General features: G+C 39.0%; 1 protein-coding gene and 1 non-coding gene across 2 annotated transcripts in view; both read right to left on the bottom strand.

Moving 5' to 3' along the window:
* The window catches only part of LOC124717180, a 128,657-nt gene that overhangs the window by 96,639 nt on the left and 7,048 nt on the right, over nucleotides 1-24,970 (bottom strand). Inside the window, exons 2-3 of the mRNA XM_047243957.1 lie at nucleotides 24,774-24,836; nucleotides 17,455-17,523 (exon numbers count right to left, since the gene is read on the bottom strand). Coding sequence (XP_047099913.1) covers nucleotides 17,455-17,523; nucleotides 24,774-24,836 — 132 coding nt within the window. The remainder of the gene's footprint in view (nucleotides 1-17,454; nucleotides 17,524-24,773; nucleotides 24,837-24,970) is intronic.
* On the bottom strand, nucleotides 4,396-4,470 carry Trnas-cga. Its single transcript has one exon. It is a non-coding gene; the product is annotated as a tRNA-Ser (tRNA).

Here is a 24,970-nt window from a genome sequence, read left to right on the forward strand (position 1 = left end):
TACTCCTAAATATAAACAGAAACTGACACATGCAAGGGTTCTCCCTTCTCAAGCTAATGCAAAATAAATTTTACATACTTCATATCCAAAGTAATAGATTGTCTACCAGAATTTATGTTACCACTCACTGTCATCGTAGCCCAAACTGCAAATGTGACACAGTAGCAGGACATTTAATTTTGAAATTTCCCAGACATAATCTGCACTTATTGGTAAAACATATGATGGATTTGAAAATAGAAATGATACATAATGGATTTCAGAAATAGTGTTTGAAAAATCTCTCAAATTTCTGCTTGGTATACATAGTAAATGTGCCATCATAATTTTTAAGTTAATCACGATTTTCAGTCAACTCTTGTGCAAGGACTGCACCAACCCCATATTCAGAGGCGTCCGTGGCAAGAACAAGATGTTGGCCAGGTCGATAAGTAGCCAGACATGGGGGCTGTTTCAGGATACTCTTCAATTTCTGGAAAGCCGCATCGCATGACGCAGACCAGTGAAAGGGCACGTTTTTATGCAACAGGCGATGCAACGGCTGAGTCACCGAAGCTGCAGACGGTAAAAACCTGTAATAGTATGCGATTTTCCCCAAGAAGGCCTGCAGTTCCTTAACAGATGTATGGCGAGGAAGGGCGTCGATCGCAGCGACAGTTTGCTGAAGCGGACGAATACTATCCCGAGAGAGTTGAAATCCCAAGTACATGATAGATGCGTGAAAAAAATTTTGATTTCTAAAGACTACACTTAAGACCAGCAGTCTGTAAGACATGAAAAAGTGTGCGGAGATTCTGAAGATGTTCTTCAGTGGTGGAGCAAGTGACAACAATGTCGTCCATGTAATTTATACACCCAGGGACAGGGAGCAATAATTGTTCCAAGAATTGCTGAAAGAGAGCAGGGGTGCTGCCAACCACGAATGGCAATCGTTGGTATTGATAGAGGGCGAAAGGCCTATTAAGGACCAGGAACTGCCGGGAAGCAGCGTCGAGAGGAAGTTGATGATAAGCTTCTGACAGGTCAAGTTTAGAACAATACTGGCCTCCAGCAAGTTTAGTGAACAATTCTTCTGGTCGGGGCATAGGGTAAGCGTCGATGAGGCATTGAGCATTTACAGTGGCATTGAAATTGCCACAGAGACGAATATCACCATTGGGCTTAGCAACAACAATGACAGCAGAGGACCACTCCCTGGAAGTGACAGAAAGCAAGACCCCTGAAGCAGTGAGACGATCCAGCTCCCATTTGACCCGATCACAAAGGGCCACAGGAATGGGCCAAGCCTGAAAAAACTTAGACCGAGCAGTGGGTTTGAGCGTGATATGAGTTTCAAAGTCGTTTGCACGGCCTAACCCAGGAGAAAAAAAGGGACGAAAATGTCGTCGACAAGGAATCCTAGTGAGCATAAGGAATAGCATCAGAGACGACATTGACAGAGTCATCTATGGAGAACCCAAAAACCCGAAAGGTATCGAAACCAAAAAAATTCTACGCATTACTATGGTCGACCACAAATAATGGGAACAGCGCGAATGACAGATTTGTAAGATATCTCAGCATTAAATTGTCCCAAGAGAGAAATCTTCTGTTTATTGTACGTTTGTAATTGCCTAGTGACAGGTGATAGGACTGGAGAACCCAACTGAAGATAGTCTGAGAATTGATGATAGTGGCAGCAGAACCAGTATCCACCTGCATGCGAACATCCTGACTAAGGATTTGGACAGTGAGGAATGACTTCCCTGAAAGGGAAGAAGTACCATTGCAGACAACACAGAAGCAGAATCAGCGTCACGTTCATGAACGTCAGGTATGTGGTCGGAATTGCAAACGGATGACACATGACCCTTCTTTTTGCATGTGTAACACACGGCCCAACGTTGGGGACAATCCTCCCATGAATGTTTCGTAAAACACTGCGGACATGAAGGAAGTTGCGGTGGGTTTTGCTTCAGTTTCTTAGAGGTTTGTTTATGGTTAGGCCGAAGCTGGGCTTGGGAGCATACTGCAGCCACATCGGCTGGTGGGGACACGCCGCATGCTTCGTCAACAGCGCACAAAGGTTGCACTTCCCCGAGGTCATCCCATCCCTCTATTTGCGCTCCAGCGGCGCAAGAAATTTAAAAAGACTGAGCAATGGATAGGACTTCATCTAGAGTCAGATTTGCCAACTGAAGGGCACGTTGCCTAACTTCTTTGTCGGGCACTGATCGGATAATAGCATCCCGTACCATGGAGTTGGCGTAGGATTCTTTGTGAACGTCAGTAACAAATTGACACTTTTGACTGAGGCCATGAAGTTCAGCAGCCCAAGCACGATAGGATTGATTCGGTTGTTTTTGACAATGATAAAAGGCAGCACGAGAATCTACCACATGTGTATGCTTTTGAAAATATACGGACAGAAGTGAGCACATTTCAGCAAAGGACAAAGACGCAGGATCTTTCAAAGGAGCCAACTGCGACAACAACCGATACATTTGAGGTGAAATCCATGAAAGGAACAGAGACTTACATGTTTGGTCGTCCACGACATGAAATGCCAAGAAGTGCTGTCGAAGATGTTTTTCGTAATCAGACCATTCTTCCGCCGTCTATCCATAAGGAGGAAAAGGAGGTAGAGACAACGACGAGAGACGCCCCACATTGGACGCCGCGACGAAATCACGAATTGCAGATGTGATCAGCATTTGCTGTTCAATGAGACCTTGCAATAGTTGCTCTAAAGTAGCCATGGAAACCTGTGTGTCAACGATGAAAAAAAGAAAAATTCACTACTTCGTCACCAATTGTTATAACGTCAAGTTGAACAAATATATTTGTAGGACGACACAATACATGTAAGTCGCAGATCAAGTAAACAAAGTAAAACGTGTGTACACTGTAACAGTCAAATCAGCACTGAGTCCAAGTCTAGCGGCCGCTGGCTCGCTGGCCGCTTAGGTAGCGTGGCTGCTGCATGGCTGACAGACAGCGTTGCATGTAGAGGACGCGTGTAACTGCACGGCGGCACTTTGAAAGATCGGCGACTAACAACAGAATTATGCTAGTTATGAGGCAGTCAACTGACGAAATATCACTATGTATTTATGTTGATCTGTTATGTATTTTTACTTACAGTTCTTTCACAGTTAGAGACAAAGTTAATAAACAGAAATAGGTAAATACACTCTAACCACATACAGACCAACTGAAACTGTTTGCCTCACTGCAATGTGACACGTGGTGCAGATGTCAGACATGGAGAAGTTCTGTGCTCCAAGATCAAGTAATACAACAATTATGATGTCTCACCATTTATTTTAGTAACAGTTTCAGAAATTTGATTATGAAAAAAAGGGGTGCAGCAGAACGGCAGGAAATCAACAGAGTAAAATGATTCTTAGATGAATAAATTATTAATATTAATAGCAAATATGGAGGCAGTAAAGGTACCAACACAATGTACAGTCGTCTGTCTGCTATCATCCTGGCATTTGGACTGATGCACTGCACCTAATGAGAAAGCAAGATAAAATTTAAGTGAAGCATAGAAGCAGTGTGTACTAAGCTCTTATGAGATGAATGTGGACAATCATATCAACATGCTCAAGAGACTGACACCACCATGGACCACACAGCGGGCTACATGTTGTTTGGCACATGGTTTACGTGAAAACTGGCAGCAGCCAATAGAGCCAAAAGGATCTGCACACTGGAATACCTGTACACTAAATTAAAACATCTACAGAATGCTTTCCAGAAAAATGACTACTCAGGGAAAGAAGTAACCTGAATTCTATGACTAAATAATGGAAGGTCGAAGGACAAGCATAAAAAACAACGGTGGAAAAATACAGTTTCTCTGCCTTTTATTAAAAAAGTAATAGATCAGATCGAAAAGATTTTACAGAAACATGACATCAGACTGGTTTTTACACCAACAAAGAAAATACGTCAAGCACTCTGGTCTGTGGATAAACGCCCTCCTCTATTAGCATGTGGCATGTATAAAATTCTGTGTACATGTTTATATTGGAGCAACTAAGAGAAGTGTGGATACATGGATAAAGGAACCCAAAAGTCTTTGAAAATTAGAGAAAATAGTCAAATTGGCTTTAACAGGACATGCTCTTCAGCCAGGAAGTCACAAAGTGAAGTTTTCTGAAACAAAAAATTTTATCTACAACAATGAACTATTATCCACAGTTATGGAGAGAAGCCATTGAAATACATAAACATAGGCAAAATTGTAATAGGAAAGTAGAGACCATGAAACTTAGCAACATTTGGATAGTAACTCTGAAGAATCGCCAAACAGTTTTTGTCTTTGACAAAATGACAATTCCAGAATGAGATTTTCACTCTGCAGCAGAATGTGCATTCTGAAACTGCCTGACAGATTAAAACTGTGTGCTGGACCGAGAATCGAACTCGGGACCTTTGCCTTTCGCGGGCAAGTGCTCTACCAACTGAGCTACCCAAGCACGACTCACGCCCCGTCCTCACTGCTTTACTTCTGCCAGTACCTCGTCTCCTACCTTCCAAACTTTGCAGAAGCTCTCCTGCGAACCTTGCACAACTAGCTTTCCTGAAAGAAAGGGTACTGCGGAGACATGGCTTAGCCACAGCCTGAGGGATGTTTCCAGAATGAGATTTTCACCCTGCAGTGGAGTGTGCGCTGATATGAAACTGCCTGGCAGATTAAAACTGTGTGCCAGACCGAGACTCAAACTCGGGACCTTTGCCTTTCACGGGCAAGTGCTCTACCAACTGTCTCCGCAATATCCTTTCTTTCAGGAGTGCTAGTTCTGCAAGGTTCGCAGGAGAGCTTCTGCAAAGTTTGGAAGGTAGGAGACGAGGTACTGGCAGAAGTAAAGCTGTGAGGACGGGGCGTGAGTCGTGCTGGGGTAGCTCAGTTGGTAGAGCTTCTTGCCCGCGAAAGGCAAAGGTCCCGAATTCGAGTCTCGGTCCGGCACATAGTTTTAATCTGCCAGGTAGTTTCAAGATGACAATCAATAAATAAGTTTTTATCTTTGACAAGGGCCATCAGTGATTATCACATGTAACTCCGGCCACATCCCTTATTCTGCAGTATATATCGAGACAATACAGCAGACTGATGGTGCCTTAATTTGTTTGGTAATTTACCTAATTTTTCACTTGGGTTGTTACAAGTGTAGAAAATTGTCAGTCAACACTTTAGGTCAGATTCAGCACCTATTGTGGTCGCTAGATGAGTTACAGGAACAAGGTGAAAACTGTGGATTGACAGGACAACACTTTTATAAGTTGCTATATCCAAAGCATGCAGGGCAGTTAATGTGTTCTGATAATACAGCTAGAATAGCACAGTGTAGCCTTAGTGAATTTTGGGGCTATTTGTGTAGGAAACTGATACCTTCTCTGTAGATACTGCAGGAATTAGTGCAAAGGGACTACTGGTGGGTATAAGAAAACAGTGAGCTGTTAGCACAGTACATGCGGGATATTATTCACGTAGTAAAGGCATTATATTTACCACAGAGTGAAGCAGAGGTTGAAGGGGTAAGTCCAGAGGATAGGCATTGGTTGTTGTTTGTGGAGAGGCCAACTCATTCATGGATTTACAAGGCAGACACGTGTGTACACGATCCATTACACAGATATGAATCTGAAAGATATCATGTGAGACAAAAAGGAAACTCCATCTGATACATAGGGACACCTTTGATACTAACATTATAGCTCATTACAAAAATTACTCTAAAATACTGAAGAAGGTTATCCAGAAATCTAAACACCTGCATTATCAGAAGAAGATAAATACATCCAGCAATAAAATAAAAACAATATGGGACATAGTTAAGTCATAGACAGGTAGGACCAGAAATGAGGAGGAACAAATAGCTCTAAAAATAAATGAAACCCTGGTAACGAACGCATGTTGTGTTGGAAACTATTTAAACAAGTATTTTGTCTCTGTTACTGATAGCATGGGGTTGTCAGGTTCAGTAAATAATGCAATGGACTATCTGAGACCAGTGCACACAAGCAATCTCAGTAAAATGGAATTGACACTTACTTCACCCAAAGAAATAGAATCCATCATAAAGTCCTTGAAATCAAATCATTCTAGTGGTTATGATAACATATCAACAAAGTTAATAAAAGAGTGTTCATGTGAGCTTAGTCATATCTTAGATTATTTGTGTAATCAATCACTTGTCACAGGAACATTCCCGGACTGGCTTAAATATGCTGAAGTTATACCTCTCCACAAGAAAGGGGACAAAGAAATGCCGTCAAATTACCAACCAACCTCACTTTTGCCAACTTTTTCAAAAATCTTTGAAAATGTTATGTTCAAGCGTCTACTTAAGCATCTTAGTGAAAATAACATACTGTCAAAGTCACAGTTTGGGTTTCTTAAGGGTTCTGATATTGCGAAAGCTATTTACACTTAGAGTGAAAATGTCCTTAATTCATTGGACAACAAATTAGAGGCAACTGGTATATTCAGTGACCAGTCAAAGGCATTTGGCTGTGTGAATCACAGCATTCTTTTAAGTAAACTAAAATATTATGGCGTCACTGGTAGTACTGCAAAGTGGTTTCAGCCATATCTTACTAATACAAAACAAAGGGTGTCATTACGTAACACTTCAGCAGTAGGCAATCAGACATCAACTGACCGGGAAGAAATTACATGTGATGTTCCCCAAGGTCCCATACTACGTTCACTACTATTTCTTGTGTATATTAATGACCTGTCATCTATTACATTACCAGATGCCAAGTTTGCCTTATTTGCAGATGATACAAACATTGCAATTAATAGTAAATCAAATATAAATTTAGAAAGGGCAGCTAATCAAATTTTTACTGACATTAATAAGTGGTTCATAGCCAATTCACTGTCATTAAACTTTGAAAGGACCCACTATATGCAGTTCAGAACTTCCAACAGATTTCCTTCTGGTGTGTGTATAAAATATGATGACATGGAAATATTTATTTATTTTTATTTTTATTTATTGATTCATTTAACCTGGCACGATTAGGGCCATCAGACCCCCTCTTACATCTAACCAGGCATTCTACTTATTTTACATTCATATGTTTTAGTAGGCATGTTAAACTACATCTAGTACAAAAAGTGAAATAAACAATTAGAAAGGTACACCTGGAAAAATACATACATATAGAGTGTATATTCTTAGATCATAAGTACTGTTATAATTAGACATTATTGAAGAGACAGATTTTAGATAGGAGTGCTGGCAGCAGGGAGTATGAGGGAGACTGATGGTGAAGGGAGGAGAAGAATAGAGAGACATGATGAAACATAATTAAGGAAATATAAAGGAAAAGAAGATTGCGTGGCTAATAGAGATAGATGAAGAGGAAGGCAACTCAGGAACAAGATAGGAGATGCTAGCTTTGCTATTTGACAGATGAGAGAATTGCCCTTGTACATTAATTTTGTGGAGAACTTTATGAGGATGATAGTAGGAAATGCTTCAACTTCTTCTTAAAAGCAGCAGGAGATTGGATTTTGCGCAAGGTAAGGGGCAGTTTGTTCCAGGGGCAGACAGCGGCAACTGAGAAGGAGTTTGCAAAAGTTTTTGTTTTGTCAGTGGGCACAGTTAGGATACCAAATAAGAGTGACCTCGTGTTTCGATTATGATGGCATGACAGGTTTTTAATCTCTGAAGCAAGGTACTGGGGTGCTTGCGCGATGAGGAGTCAGTGAAGTAGACATAGAGTGTTGTAGTCACGCAATTTGTCTGGCCGCAGCCACCCTAGCTCAGAGTATGAAGCACTAACATGATCATATCGGCGAATGTTGCAGGTGTAACGCACACAGGCATTCATGGTTAGCTCTAGCCGTCTTTTGTTTTCACTACTCATGCCTTGTTGAATCACATCACAATAGTGGAGGTTTGGTAGAACAAGTGCTTGCACGAGCTGGCATTTCAAGTCCTGTGGAAATATGTTCCGAAACTTTTTGAGAGCATAGAGACAAGCAGACGTCTTTCGGCACACTGCGACTGTAATCTCCGCCCAGTTGAGATGCTCATCCAAAGTTACACCGAAGTTCTTCACTGTTTTCTGATATGGTATTGGAGTACCGTCGAGCAGAATAGGAGGTAGCCGTTCGCGGAAATCTGAATTTATTACTTTCTGATGGGCTATTAAGATTACTTGCGTCTTTTTTGCATTTAGTTTAAGCCCCAGATTTTTCGCCCATGTCACTACTGAAGACAGATCATCATTCATCTGAGCGATTGCAGTGTTTACATCTTCAGGTCTGACGCTTAGGTAGAGCTGGAGGTCGTCGGCATAGAAATGATATTTACAGGAAGACAGAAACGACGAAATATCGTTGACATATAAAGAAAACAAAAGTGGTCCTAAGACTGATCTTTGTGGCACTCCCGAGGAAACATGTTTCCAGGAAGATTTTTCATTTACGCAGACAACACATTGCTGTCTGTCTTTTACGTAGATTTCAAACCATCTCATTGCACTATCAGAGAAATTAAGCTGTTGCATTTTTCTGAGCAATATGTCAAAGTTAACAGTGTCAAAAGCTTTGCTGAAGTCCAGTAGCATCAATATTGTTGCCTTTTGATTGTCGATGGCATATTTCAGGTCATCAGTTACTTTAATTAGAGCAGTGTTTGTGCTCTGATGTTTACGGAAACCGGATTGAAATTTGTCATATAGGCTGAATTCATGCAAATGTTCAGTGATTTGGTCATGAACAATATATTCAAGTGCTTTGGAAACAGCAGGCAGTTGCGGGTTTTCGATCTTAGGGATGGGTCGAATTAAGCTTCTTTTCCATGCAGTGGGGTGTATTCCGTTCACAAGGGAAAAATTAAATATGTCAGTTAAGACAGGTACTAAGATATCGGCAACATTCTTAATCATGTTTATACCGATACTGTCATTGCCTATTGCATCAGAAGAGATTCTCATTATTGCTTTTCTTGCCATATTTGTTGTTACATGTTTTAGATGGAAGGTATCGTTGTTAGTTATCCTGTTTGAGGATTCTTGTGGACGGTAATTATCAGCCGTGCTGGTATTCAGAGGTGCAGAGAAGAATTCATTTAATTTGTTAGCTGACACATGAAAAGTAGTTTCCGATAGGAGAAGTTGAGAGTGTAAAATTCTTGGGATTACAACTTGATAATAAATTCAGTTGGGAGAAACATACTAACGAACGGCTAAAGTGCCTAAACAAGTCTGTGGTTGCAATGTGAATGATATCAGACAAAGGAGACATAAACATAAAAAAAACTGGCATATTTTGCTTATTTTCACTCCATTATGTCATATGGTATCATATTTTGGGGTAACTCCACAAACAGAGAACAAATTTTTAGAGTACAGAAGCGTATAATAAGAGTAATGAGTAGCGTAAATCCAATAACATCATGTCGAAACCTATTCAAGGAACTGAGCATATTAACCACAGCTTCTCAGTATATTTATTCCTTAATGAAGTTTGTTGTAAATAATACATCTCTTTTTCCAACTAACTGCTTAGTACACAGTATCAATACTAGGAATAAGAACAATACATATAAAGATTTAAAATCACTTACTCTTGCCCAGAAAGAAGTCCAGTATTCAGCAAGACATATTTTTAATAAGTTACCAGCAACCATTAAGAGTTTAGTTTCAGACAAGGCACAATTGAAACATAATTTAAAAGAATTTTTGGTGGCCAACTACTTCTATTCCATCCATGAGTTTCTCAACAAGTGCAGTAGACCATTTTAATGAAAATTTATTATACTTTAATTTTTGACAATACTTGGTTGTAACAGTCAAGTAACTAGAAAAAGTCGGAATTATGGATTTAATGAAAGCAGATGTAAGTATTTAAACTTCTAATATTTACAGGTTTAATTTAATTAATGTACATAATTTTACTGTCTATTGACTGAGGATCATTAAAATTAATTACACTCAAGTTTTTCTAATTACATTTTTGTAATGTGCTTATCTGACATATCCCACACCCAGGATGATTCCCTCCTTTATAGGTCTATGGAACGAATAATTAATCTAATCTAAAGGCCGAGACCGGGATACAGGATTCAAAGGTGCCTATAGGAGGCAGAAAGGGCTGCCTTATACATAACAGGATGCCATGTACACATTTTAGATGTGGGAGTCCTGACCATTTCAAATGAGACTGTCCAGGCATCCAGCAAAAGAAAAGCGAGAATTCTGACTGACTAGAGGCCAGTAATAGGGGTGATGTTAAGGTGAGTAGACCCTTAGTGTGTAATAAGTCAGTGGCTCACAGTCAAACCTACTAAGGTAAAGTTTGCACAATCACAGATGTCATTTTTGGCACATGCACAGTTTCTCCCCAGGGTATTACTGTTGACCAAAGCTGCTTTAAGACTGTGCACAACTGTTTGCCACCTAAGTGTCCCAAGGCTATGGCAAGGTTCATTGGCATGATTAATTTTTTCCAAAAATTCACACTTAACTTTGCCCAGATTGCTAGTCCACTGAGTTAAATGAGAAAGAAAGGAAGGAAATTTGAATGGGGTCCACAGAGGAGTGGAGGAGGGGGAGGGGGAAGGGTGGGGATTTCTCAGAAGGGTGGATTATCTGCAGGAGGTGTCATAAATCAATTAGCAGGACAAAAGGTCAAGAGAAGAGGAGGGGGAAGGGTCAGGGTTTTCTCAGGGTGGATTATACCCTGGATGCTTCTATATCAGGTGTAGCACCTCTTCTTTTATTAGAACACTAGTCAAGGAGAAGACTGATAGGGTACACCTCTCTCAGTTTTCCAAGATTAGAAATTTTATATTCAGTTTACAGACTGGAAAGGTTGGCTGTATTGTTTGCTTTGCAGAAAATCCGTACATCCCGAGAGCACCATCCATTGGTTGTTGAAAGTGATAACCGTGCCCTTATTGGGTACGGGGACGACCAAGGTGGACGGGGTGTATTGCAAGAGAAGCAATTTGGATCTCCACCTCCAGTTTAGAGTGTGTCTGTCATATAGGTGGAGGGTATAAAGCTGTTGCTGACAAACATAATTTTATGTTTGGGAAAGGGGATATTGAATCATACAGTGAGTGGACATTTCAAGGAGGCAGTAAGCACAAAGCAGACTTCTTTGTGGCTATCCTCACCTATCTCCTGCGGTTGTTTACAGACAGTGCAGAACATCAGGATTCCAATGTTAGGTTACAAGAAATTAAAGAGATGATAAAGGGAGGAGAAAAGGTTAAGCCCTACTGTCTAACTGTAAATGTTTTGAGCTGTCCAGTCAGGGGAAGTAAACAGGACAAAATAGCTTCATCTCTCACTCCTGGAGTAGTATCTTTACTATGTAAATATTACCGAGAGTTGCTAGTCAGTAGCCATTTAGGAATATTTAAAACACAACTTAAAATTCAGGAAAATTTTATATGGAAGATCACAGACATGGGAATTACAGGGTGGGTACAGTTTAGCAAAGTCTGTGCAATGAGTAACCAAATGATGAGTACACGGCACAGAGTGACTGCTAGCTTCTGAAATATTGACGTCACCCACGCACATATTGTACATAAATTATGTAGACAATCTTCTGCAGTAGCAAGTCGGGAATAGGTTCATACTAATTTGTGTGGATATCTTTACCTGCTTTTGCTGGTTATTTCTGAGCTGTGATATCACATGGCACTATAAATTGCTTGAAGTCCTTGTTTGGTACCCTTGGGGAATTGCAATATTTAGTCTCTGATAATGCTGCATCATTCAAATCGAGACTGTTTCAGGGTTCCTGTTTCGAAAGGGGGACTGCACATACTGCTACAATGCCTTACTGTCCTAACCCATCATTTGAGGAATGATTCAACCGCAATTTGTGTTCTGCCCACATAGCACACCAATATGAAGACCTTTCCTGGTGGGTCTATTCACTTCAATGGTTAGCTTTTGCTATCAACATGATGGTACATGAGTCTCAGAAACAGATCCCACTAGTCTTATGTTCACATGTAAGCCCAACATGCCACTAGAAAATCTGTGATAAATCAACCCACTGTTAACTGAGAAATGTGATACAATGCAGATCTGAGACTACTGGACGAGGACAAGAGCTAATTTGAAGAGCAAGAAGCCCAGAATTATAACAAGGTGAGATGTCCTACTCACCTCAAACAGGGTGATAGAGTCTGGCTGCAGAGCTTTCAGGCATTCAGTAAAGCGAAAGATAAAATAATGATGAAGTTGTTGCCCAGATTGAAGGTGATGGTACAACTGCTCCTGTTTGCAACTCCAGTCACCCTTCGCATCAAAAACCCACATTGTAATTGAATTTTTTTGGGTATATTTATCCCAAGTTAAACCCAATACTAATGATGTAAGAAAACGTAATAAGTGATTTGTATAAATTTAAGCCTGTATAAAGAAGGGGAGCAACTGTTTTGATAACCTATGTTCAGTAATAGTGTTCAATGAACTGGTGCAACTGTGAGCAAATCATCATCTCCTATGTATATTATGTATGTACATTACAATCTGTATTTTTAAGCAAGGTGTGGGTAGATCTTCACTACCTCTACTCATGCTATCTTCCAATTTATCCTTAATTGGAGATGTAACAACACTAAAGAAAAGGACCTTTAGCAATTTATTTTAACTGTAGTACCCCGTGCAGTGGTGGCACTAATATTGTCTTCTCGAGTTCCCTCACTAGGAAGCTCCTACCTCATCTAGACATTTTGGGGACAGGAGTATGTGCTGTGATGGACACAAGCACCATTCTGCAGCTGCCCGCTGCGCAAGTTTTTAATTTTGCAGTGGCCACACGGAGCGACATCTGGCCATGAGAGTACTTGACTGGCAGACAGAATGATTGCTGTGGCTGAACTGATGGGACACTGACACTGGACAAGCAACCGGGCTGCTGGTATAGAGCAAAAGCTTTACCCTGGATGATTTTGGAAGTCTTGCCGAATGTGATGGGACCAACCTATGTGGCCATGTCAACAGGCATCCTAATGTAACTCCCAGCTACTCAAGAGGATATCTGAAGAGTTTCTGTAGAATAAGGTGGTGAAGGCAATCTCTCAATTTGCATATCTGTAAAATGACTGATCAAATTTGAATGTTAAATTGTTTCTCTGTTTTATATCGGTGCCAACGGCAGTTTTAATGTAAGTTTTTAATTTCAGTATTGTTGTGCCAAATTCTTAAAGGTTTTTGTTATAATTTTGGTAGTTGGGGACAACTGCTTTTTTCCTGTTTTCTTAAGCAGCCATAGCTCCTAAACTACCTTCAACGTGTTTTTTAATTGAAACCATGGACATGATTAAGTTTAGTTCTAATTTACTTGTTTTAATAAAGGTTGTTAAGTATAAACCACTTAATCAACTAGCCCTTCCACTCTCCTGTCACACTCTTACTCACATTCTTTATTATTTCAACTGCACTGTCCACTGCACTATAATGTCAAACATGTGATACTACACTAGGGTGCAGATGAACACCAAATCAGTCAGCACTGAGCCACAGTGGTTGGTAAACTGAAAGGGCCACAGCTCCCGAACATTCTCCAAAGACCGGAAAATACATTCCAACTCAACATAATAGATGAGATAATTTTATAAATGAAACAATTGCAGTCTTGAAAACTTATTGATTAATCCCTGTTGGGTCCTACATAAAATCCACAAGTGAATTCCTAATAACCATTATTTGTTGAACATAGTTCACACCAATTGTAATAAATGAATAAATAAATAAATAAACAGCAGAACTGATCCACAGAATTACTACAAATAGCCTATTTGAGACAAAGTGACCTTCTCTACAGCAATGAGTTTGGGTTGCCTAAACAGTGAGTGATGTGAAACCTATCCTGTACTCTTAATACGTGATACTCCTACAATGGAACCACAGTAGCTTGGATGACTAACACTGAATAAAAATTAGTTTAAAATAAGGAGATAAGTATGGTCTACCACCCATTAAGGTTATTTAGCCATATACCATAATATTTTAACACTACCAATGTTCAAAGGTTAATGAAGCAATGACTACAGAAGCATACATTTCATAAATTAGATACCATATGGAAAAAGCTAAATATTTGCTTGAAACAACATGCAGTACTTGAAGATTCATATTCCCCAAAATAGATGCTGCTGGGTTTCTGTACAATCTTCCCCTATTAGTAACTGAAATGTGACTGTGGAGATTCAAGGAGATGATTGAAATAGCCCAAAATGGAAGTTCTATTTTGAGAAATATAATACTAAATATTTCATGTGTTAATATTTTTTGCCAAATCACTTATGATTCTTATGAACCTTCTGTGACTTTTGCTTCTGCGGTATTCAAATTTGTTAACCTTTGATCATTGATTGTGCACAAATGCACAGTTTCACAGATAAATGACAATGATGAGTGGCAGAGAAGACACTTCTCCAGACTTAAAAACTATTTCTATATGGGTTAAGCCATGTCAGCTGGGTTACTTTCCTTGTGAGAGTTATGGATATAACTTGGATTTGGTATTACAACACTTTTCAGAAGTTTTTGACTCAGTATGTTTTTTTGGAGACCTAGTCATGAATGTGACAGTCATAACATGTCATGAATGGATAAAGAAGCATCTACAGTTACTGAATTTCATACCTGGTATCCTCATGGATGTGTAATAGGATCATTACTGTTCATGTAATACATTAATTGGTTAGCAGATAGTATTAGTTGCAGGCTCAGCTTTTAGCAAATGATGTATCTATGACAAACAGTCATTCAATGAAGAATTGTAGGAATGTCCAGCTGGTTTTCAACAAAATATACAAACAAATGCAGTAATGTTGCACTACGGGGTTAATGAGTCACAGCAAAAGTCAGACCTGTCCTACCACTGTCTGAGCATAAACAACTTGTAGAGATATGAAGTTGAACTACTAGATAAGCTCAGTCTTAGGTAAAACAAATGGCAAGATTTAATCCATCGATTGGCCACCAGGAATTTTCAATTTGGCTGAGAAGGAGACTATTTATGCCATACATTAGAGTACTGCTTAATTCTGTGGGATCCAAAACTGGTTGGACTAACAGGGACCATTAAACTTGTGCAAAAGAAAGGGATAGTACAAATGGTTACACACCTGTCTGTTCTGTGGAAGAAAATAATGGAAATTATGGGTAAAGTATACTGATAAGATAACAAAATCCGATGAAATATATTTACAAAAACATAAAACTCAGTTATCAGGACAAAATCTTCACATAGCTTTTGAACACCATATATATCTGCTGAAGAGACTGCAGAAATAAAAACTTACAGCAGGGCATGGAGAAAGGCATGCAAGTAATCATTCTTGTCAAGCTTCGTCTATGAGTGGAACTGTTAAAGGACCACCTGCAAAATACCTTGCCATCTTAGTATATAGATATACAAGGGATGTTCCAAAAGCAACTTTTGTCATTGTTTTTGAAAGAGAACGTGGTACACCAGGTGACACAAACAAGTGCCATACGAATTGACATCCATTGCTAGTTTAGAAAGAGAAGGGGTGCCAGTGGAGGAAGAATAACGTATGCACAGAGCACCAGAAAAGAGAGAACAGCAGTAAACTGGCGTAGCTGAGGTTATTAGAGCACCTATCACGATGGCAGACAGGTGTGCACTGACAATGTGGTCGCCAATGGAAATGTGTGCTGTTATCTGGTGTGAATGGGCACATGGGACTAGTGTGTGAATGCCTACAGATATCCCCATCTAGTCTCAGGATGTCACTTCCAAACCAGTGCTGAAGTGCAGCAGGCTGTGCAAAATTTTCTTGCATCCTGAGCACCAAGTTTTACCAGAGTGGTTTCTTCAAACTGATTGCACACTATCACAAATGTCTTAATATTGGTGGTGACTATGTCAAAAAATAGTGCAAGATGTATAGTTTTTGATGCCATGGTGTGTTTGTTTTGGCAATCAAGTTTTGTCATTGTTTTTCAAACAGAAATGTGTTTTCAGAACATCCTTTGTAGTTCACTTTACTTTTTGCGTGTTCTATGAATCACATTCACAACAACTCAACTGTGACCTGGAACGTATCAATAGTTTCCAAATAAGACACATCATTTTCTCTGCTGAAACACTGCTACATTATGACCATTTATGTAACCAGATTTTTTATCTTAATATACAACAAAATTTGAGAAATGTAACCCAAGCACATTCAGAAATTCATAGTTGTCAAATAGAAAGGCTTTCAATTGGTTTTTAAAACTTTTATTATTTACCGGCAACTTTAATTCATGAAGGTGATCAAATATTTTTGTTGCAGCATACTTTGCAACTTTCTGTGCAAGGGTTAAGGGAATATTGGAGATAGTGGAGGACATTTTTGTGCCTATTTAAGGGTGCTGCTACTTTCAAATGTGACTAACTCTTCACAACAAAAGGTCATAAAATACTCAACATACGTGAGGCTCTTGTTACTGTGTATAATTTTTTAAACAGCTGTGTACATGAAATCTGAGGATGGGCACCAGATTTACTCTCACAGTTCTTTTTCTGTATAATGGATACTTTATGTGTACATCCAGATATGACCCAGAATGTTACTCCATTTGACATCAATGGATGGAAGCATGTAAAGTAGGCTAATTTTGCAACGTTTTCCAGTACCAAATGTTATGTACTGTGGGCAACACTGAACCCAAAGGTTTGAGAAGATATATGATATTCATATCATTAATTTGAACCCAACAATTACGTTCAATAAAAATTCTGATAGACATTGCTACCCAAGAACACTGAACAGTCAGTTTTACATCTTTCCTTTCTCCTGTGATGTACTTATATTGATAGTGACCTATTTGCCTTGCACTGTACTGGATGAACTGTGATTCATAAAAAGTAAATCAAGCAATATATCATTTACCGACAAATAATCAATAATACTTCTGAATATTTGATTTATTGTTCCTTTTACCTCAGCATGCCGCACTGAAGGAGATCGAGGGAAGGAAGCGAGACAGACTAGAGCTCAACACCTTGCAGGTGTCAAGATCATTACAGGGAAAGGATGGGAAAGAAAATCAGATGCAACCTTTTCAAACGAACTGTCCTGCATTTGGCATATCCAAATAAGGGAAACTCCAAAAAATTTAAATATGGGTGGTCATACAGGACTCTAACTCCTGTCCTCCAGTGTCTTAACCAGTGTTCTACTTCACTCAATCCAGTTCAGAAAGTAGATTCAGAAAACCAGCAGTTCAGATAGACTGAAACCCAAATCCTGTATCTCTATCACACAAGGCACACCAGAAGCTTACAAATAAGGTACAAGGCTAGGATGCGTGTTGGGGCCGGTAACATTCCTTGCGGATCACCTATGAGTGAAATAACAAGACGAGGAATTAATATCCACACAAATCACCTTCCATCATGCTGTGCACATTGGTTTGCAGACAATGTAAAGACAGATGAATTTTGATACTTACCAGAGTTTCTTCCTTAATGAATATGTCTTCAATCTCTTGATTTGGAGATGTGGATGGGTCAGTTTCCACCTGAATGAAAATAAATGAGAGGTACAGGTGCAACACAGGCTACAAAAATACAGAAAAAATGGGTCTAAACAACATAAATGAATATGTCATGACAACTGAAAGTCTGTGAAAGACTGGGACTTGAACCTAGGCAAAATTGCCACATTAGTCAGATTGTCTGACAAACTGTCCTAGCCTGATTCAAACTTTCATTTGTCACTGATGTTCCCTCCTACAATTTCACAATCCTATTTCCTGAGGTTCTGCAACCATGACATGTGTGGTACAGAACACAACAGCAGCTCTAGGGGAACAGAGTCGGTGGACCACTGTGGCTTAGCCTCACACAAAGGATGTACATGAAGTTAGTTAAATGCTGCGATATTAAATAACTGGGTCATTACGGATGAAATCAATGTAGCATATTTCAAACGATCCTGCTTTGAGGGAATCACTGAGATTGTATGTATGCTGAATTGCTGTACATGCAATTTACTCAACAAAAAATTTACAACAAATTTAAAATTATTCAAGAGCAGAAAGCATATCCTTTGCTTTACTCATCTTTATGGATCAATGTTCTCATCTATCATTGATTGTAGTCATTCCATTATTTAGTCATTCCATTATTTACTTAAAGCACTGGATTTTGCTATTTTGTATGCATCGAATGTGGAATTGGTGATTTCAGAGTTAAATCCAATATGCAATTTTACTCATTCTTGGCTTTGTTTATATTTTCTTGAAGACATACCATTCAGAATGTGTTTCCACTCTACTCAAGTCACCACTTCACATACTGCTGGCCATACCATTACCATCATGCCTGCTACCCAATGAACAACAACCATAATGTAACATCATCTCATTCCAAAACACAGAGTAAAAACCATACATAACAGTATAAATTCTTACTTAAGTTAACAAGTAGTCATAGTGCTAATCTTGACAATAATTTAACGTTCTGTAAGCTAATTCTGTGAAGTGAAACTATTATTTTGGAATTTCTTTTTTTTTTTTTTTTTTTGATTCTATACTGTAATTAGAAAAGGCAAATATAATTTTGCTATAACTGCTTTTTGGATGTGATACGATCACACATACAGCTATTATTTCCATAATCCATAAAATAAAAGTAAATCTATAATGGTTTTGTCTGAATTTTTGAGTACAAAAATGACAAATTAAACTTATCAATACTGTACAGTGACATAAACTGAAGAGACTGTTACCCATCAAAACAAATTCGCATATCATCAACATATTTCACATTGTAGGTTCAGCATATCCTGAAAGTTTTCACTGGCATAATTCATGTTACTCTATCTACACCAATTTCATCCATACCGATCTCTGCACTCGTTACTGCTCTTTTAACTCATTTCAGTTACATAATAGACACACAGCTCCTGCAACACAAGCATGAGAAGTGTTCAGTACCCGCTGTATTAGGCACCTCACTGTGCAGCTGCAGGTTGAATGTCTGGAATCAGGTTGTGCGCAGGTTGCAGGGAGTTGGCTTACAGAGATACTGTACGGCTGTATAACAAAAGAAGAGTAGACCATTCACACCGGGGCACCCCCGGGGTATGCCTCCCATTTACTCAAACCATACTGAGGTGATCTTTGTGACTAGGAGAATACTTGTGCTCAATCTGGAGCCAATCTCAGACTTTGCGTGTCTGAACACAACACCCAACTTCAACTTGGCAGCTGCTTCCAGTTTTCCAACACTGTGTACAGGTTCTCCTCTAACCCTCTATTGAGTTAGTACTCCTAGGTGAAACAATATTATGAGGATTAGCTCATCCAAAGACTGCAAGTTGATTCCTGGAAGAATCTTTCATTTTGGAGTGGCACTTGTACTGAAATTCCATCTCAGTGCCTTATAAGTGTACCTCAAGTTTCACCACAAAGGACCACAGTTTTATAGCATTAATGGAGGGAACTACTCTCAACTAAAACATATGAAACCATATGCAACAGTACTTTACAGTACAACTATATTATTTTTAAAATCCAATAATACCCACTGATGTCTTGTAACATTGAAAATATTCAAACTAATAATTCCATCCTTTTATTATCGCCATGGCCAATCACAGGTTAGGCAATTATTTTCCGGGGACTACACTAACTACAGATGTAATGGAGTTGGTTTTCTCAGAACTCAAGTTGAAGGCGGTATTCACTTCATTATCATTTCTGAAACGGCCTAAGACTGTTAATTTACTCATTTACCTAATGAAATTGGTTTTATTGTAAATTACTTACGTAATTAATGATGGGAATTTGTACACTGCAGCATTCCTCTGTGGAGGGCCAAGCCCACAATGACGCTCAACTATCCACAGTACAGAGCTGGTAATACTGCTGTCACTACTTGATAATTTTGCTTTTAGAAGTTTCAAGTTCAAATTTTCAGCCTTCACCTTCACTAAAACTTGCATTTTCAAAACTATCTGAGCCAGAAATGCAACTTCAAATGCAAGCTCCATTACATCCTGGATCAGGAATTAATGTGTGAATATCAGAAAGGTTTTATATACAGGACTATTTTTCCACCTTATCACATTCTGGACACTGAGGTACCTGTCTTAACAGTGTACATGCTTTGGGGATGTCCATTAACTACCTGAACTCAAAACCTCACCAAATCTCATTTAATGATGGAGGACAGGGCAATGAAAACCTCACATCAGTTTGTTAATGGAAAGAATATACATTACTATAGTGGATAACATTTTCATTTACAAAATTACTCTCCTGTATAACAATATAAAAGTGTCCATCAACCTTTACGGCCCCTCTGAACACAATGCTATCATGCCAGCAAGACATTAAGCATTCATGGGCGGATGCTAGGATGAAGTTCACCAACGTGACCTCTCTAGTGATCATATAAATGAAGAGAGAGAAAAGCTAAGTAATCATACAGTTCAAGGAAAGTAAAAACAATGTCATCTTTCATTCGCAAAGTAAGTAAACGTTCAATGAGATTTAATGTATTGTATAAAATATATCAATACAAGACTAGTTTTTTACATATCCATCAAAACTATGAATACTATATTCACAGAGTCTTTTCATCTGTCTGTCCATCTGGATACTTCTCAGAGCTGGAATGTTTAAAATAAGTGTTTTAAAATGTTTTTAATCACGAGTTAAAAATACTATTTAATACACATACAAATGTATGTACCACATTTTTTCTGTAAAATTAGCTGTCAAATGACAGCTACATTTACAATGGAAAACAACAATTTTAATTGATTTAACTTTCTTGAAAGCTGCCAAATGGTTGAGAATATTCAGAGAATATCTGTTATCATAATACAGGGTTATTACAAATGATTGAAGCGATTTCACAGCTCTACAATAACTTTATTATTTGAGATATTTTCACAATGCTTTGCACACACATACAAAAACTCAAAAAGTTTTTTTAGGCATTCACAAATGTTCGATATGTGGCCCTTTAGTGATTCGGCAGACATCAAGCTGATAATCAAGTTCCTCACACACTCGGCGCAGCATGTCCCCATTAATGAGTTCGAAAGCATCGTTGATGCGAGCTCGCAGTTCTGGCACGTTTCTTGGTAGAGGAGGTTTAAACACTGAATCTTTCACATAACCCCACAGAAAGAAATCGCATGGGGTTAAGTCGGGAGAGCGTGGACGCCATGACATGAACTGCTGATCATGATCTCCACCACGACCGATCCATCGGTTTTCCAATCTCCTGTTTAAGAAATGCCGAACATCATGATGGAAGTGCGGTGGAGCACCATCCTGTTGAAAGATAAAGTCGGCGCTGTCGGTCTCCAGTTGTGGCATGAGCCAATTTTCCAGCATGTCCAGATACACGTGTCCTGTAACGTTTTTTTCGCAGAAGAAAAAAGGGCGGTAAACTTTAAACCGTGAGATTGCACAAAACACGTTAACTTTTGGTGAATTGCGAATTTGTTGCACGAATGTGTGAGGATTCTCTACCGCCCAGATTCACACATTGTGTCTGTTCACTTCACCATTAAGAAAAAAATGTTGCTTCATCACTGAAAACAAGTTTCGCACTGAATGCATCCTCTTCCATGAGCTGTTGCAACCGCGCCGAAAATTCAAAGCGTTTGACTTTGTCATCTGGTGTCAGGGCTTGTAGCAATCGTAAACGGTAAGGCTTTTGCTTTAGCCTTTTCTGTAAGATTTTCCAAACCGTCGGCTGTGGTATGTTTAGCTCCCTGTTTGCTTTATTCATTGACTTCCACGGGCTACGCATGAAACTTGTCCACACGCGTTCAACCGTTTCTTCGCTCACTGCAGGCCGACCCGTTGATTTCCCCTTACAGAGGCATCCAGAAGCTTTAAACTGCGCATACCATCGCCGAATGGAGTTAGCAGTTCGTGGATCTTTGTTGAACTTCATCCTGAAGTGTCGTTGCACTGTTATGACTGACTGATATGAGTGCATTTCAAGCACGACATACGCTTTCTCGGCTCCTGTCGCCATTTTGTCTCACTGCGCTCTCGAGTGCTCTGGCGGCAGAAACCTGAAGTGCGGCTTCAGCCAAGCAAAACTTTATGAGTTTTTCTACGTATCTGTAGTGTGTCGTGACCATATGTCAATGAATGGAGCTACAGTGAATTTATGAAATCGCTTCAATCATTTGTAGTAGCCCTGTACATGACATTAAGTTTTATAAAAATAATTCTGAGCATTGCATTAGGTATTTTTTGTGGTATAAAGCAAAAACATGAACATATCAAATAAATTTAATTATTTAAAAATTATAGGGTAAACTTCAAGTGAGGGAAAGGGAGGGGGTTTGACCACATCTCATCTAGGGAGGAAGGTGGGTCCAAATTTTCTTAAAAAACCCTCACACAATTAATGGACGTACCTTTTCCTATCTCCTCCGCAGACAGGCCTGTTTATCGAGATGCCACTCTCTACGTCCACATTCCTGTTCCTTGTTTCCTTATTTTACATAATTCTTAAGATAATACTGGATCATCTCCACTGATAGTCATGTGTGACAACATTTATTTTATTCAAAGGACATAAATAAAGAATGAAGTTGGAGATACCACACCCTGTCAAGTTTTTTACTAATATTTTCTGGTATGATTGCTGTAACTTTGGCATTTGTATCCTGTGTATTGATATTTACAGAGCATTAAAAACAAAGTGTCAAATAGATTAAGAAGTGGTGTTAGTCATCAAAACAAGTAAAACAAGTCCGATTAACATGTACCAAGAGAGGCATACTTTCTGAAATCTGCATGAGGGGCTGAAAGACTATTGGTTGCTGATGTGAGCACAGTCACCACTTGGTGCTTCATAAAGTGTGTCAACAGTACACATCGCTCTGATGTGGTCAGTAGTCAGTTATGTGGCTAGAGTTTTGTTGTAGCATAGCTTGTTTTGTTAGTCTACGTAACTGTACAGTCGATTACTCACAGCCCTTGGTGTTTATTGTGGTGTCTTAGCTACTTATACAGATTACTTTCGTACTGTTTTTAAGTACAAATGGTCCAGTGCATTTTCTTTTCTCTCCAACAATGGAAACCTACTACTCCACAAATGATTTGGCAAATACGATTTTATGTTTCAGTTTAGCAAACGTAAATAACGTTCAAGTATGTGAACTTCATGCTGAAAAATATCTGCACCTCAGAGTAGCACCTAATAAACTGTTTGCCAAACATTTCCACAGACCTAGTTACACAGGTTCTTTGGCAAACAGTTGATAGCCTTGTCCACTCCATACACCTGATATGGATGGAACATGGTATCCTTAGCAGACAAAAATTCTATAAAATGTGTGACGATTAGTTGGCTGTGTGGTTCCTAGCCTTTTCTAGACAGTACTTCATACACAATTTCTGTATCCATACCAGCACAACCAGACATCAAGGCAACAAGATCACAATTGGCAGCTTGCAGTTCTATCGATGGCGCAAGTAAGTGTGTAGTGCAGATTCTTTGTTTGTATCTAACATTTCACTTACAGATAAGGTGCGCAGCTTACATCAATTTGTGTCATAAACTTCCAATATGAGCATGTGTGGGCTGATGAAAACCTAATCCACCTACACTAAGAGTGGAAAAGCACTGTTTCTCAAACAACAAAAAGACAGGTGTTTTTGGGCAAAGATTAATAGGGCCACAGAGACTAAACAGTGCTCATTATCAGTATTTTCTCATTAATACTGATCAAGGACATGTCGTGTCAGTGAAGGCTACAGATAAGGTTGATGCACAACGGCACACCAGCACATTCTCACAGCAGTGTGGTAGAACACGTAGCACTGACATTTCAGGACCACCACTGGTTTGGTTGGGAAGGCCCCACTCTCCTGGTACCCCACACCTCAGTCATCAATACTTTCACTTATGGCAGCAACTGAAGAAATAATGGATTTAGTTTCAAAGGAGTGTGATTCCTAATCCTGGAGAACAAAGTTAGTTAGTAATAACACTGAGCCCCTCCTGTAAACAAGAATTGAGATCTAAGAAAGTATGTGATTCCATGAGCTCCTTTATAGGATCTGTTTTCTTGTTTTGATGATTACTACCACTTCTTAAATTATTATACACCTTTTTTTTTAAAAAAAATAATCTGTTTATTTTGTGTACTGTCTTGTTCCAGATGTGACCAGAACATCTGAGTAACACCAACAACTCTGACACTTCTGTGTGTCAAAGATTTCTGGGGGTGTGAAATAATAAAAAAAGAAATGTGTTGACAGGGAGAACCAGTCTGCTGATTTGTTGTTGCAATCATACAAAATAAGACTGCAGGGATGCTGCAAAAAATAAAGTAAATACATTCTCTAAATAAGAAAGGATCATAAGGCAAAAAATATTACAAGCTAACAGCCCATAAATGTACAGCATGCCAAATAGTTGAATCTGAGTCATAAGTAATGCACTTTAAAGTGAGATATTACTTCAAAGATTGATGCACTTATTACGGTTTTAGATATAAAAATAACAATACAGAAAACCTGCCAAACTTGTACTAAATTTCCAGAAAAGCAAGACCCACTGAAGGTGGCTCGCAGCTGTGAAAACAAATGGGTAACAAATGATCTGAACTTGGTCAATGATTGCAGAAACCAGTAATTTCCATTTGAAATTTTGTGTGATTGTGCTGGACAATAACCCATTTTAAAAAGGCTTATTTGTTTCCCTATCTTTGGTTTTATTTCTGAGATACTGCTACAATCTTAAAAAACAAAAACATAATTGTCATATTAACATTACTTACTGACTCTTGTTTGATGGTAGTCACACCACAGACAAAGCTTTGATGTTGTTCTGCTTCCATCTTCTGGGGGAAAAAAATTAAAAAAAATTAACACAAAACAAACAACAAAGAACTAACAGCAGGTAAACCACTACAAAAAAAGTGGGTGACTAGTTCCAAATCTTTTATTTTCTTTGACTGGAGCTTCAAAACATGCA

The sequence above is a fragment of the Schistocerca piceifrons genome, chromosome 9 (assembly GCF_021461385.2).
Source record: "Schistocerca piceifrons isolate TAMUIC-IGC-003096 chromosome 9, iqSchPice1.1, whole genome shotgun sequence".
Lineage (NCBI taxonomy): Eukaryota > Metazoa > Arthropoda > Insecta > Orthoptera > Acrididae > Schistocerca > Schistocerca piceifrons.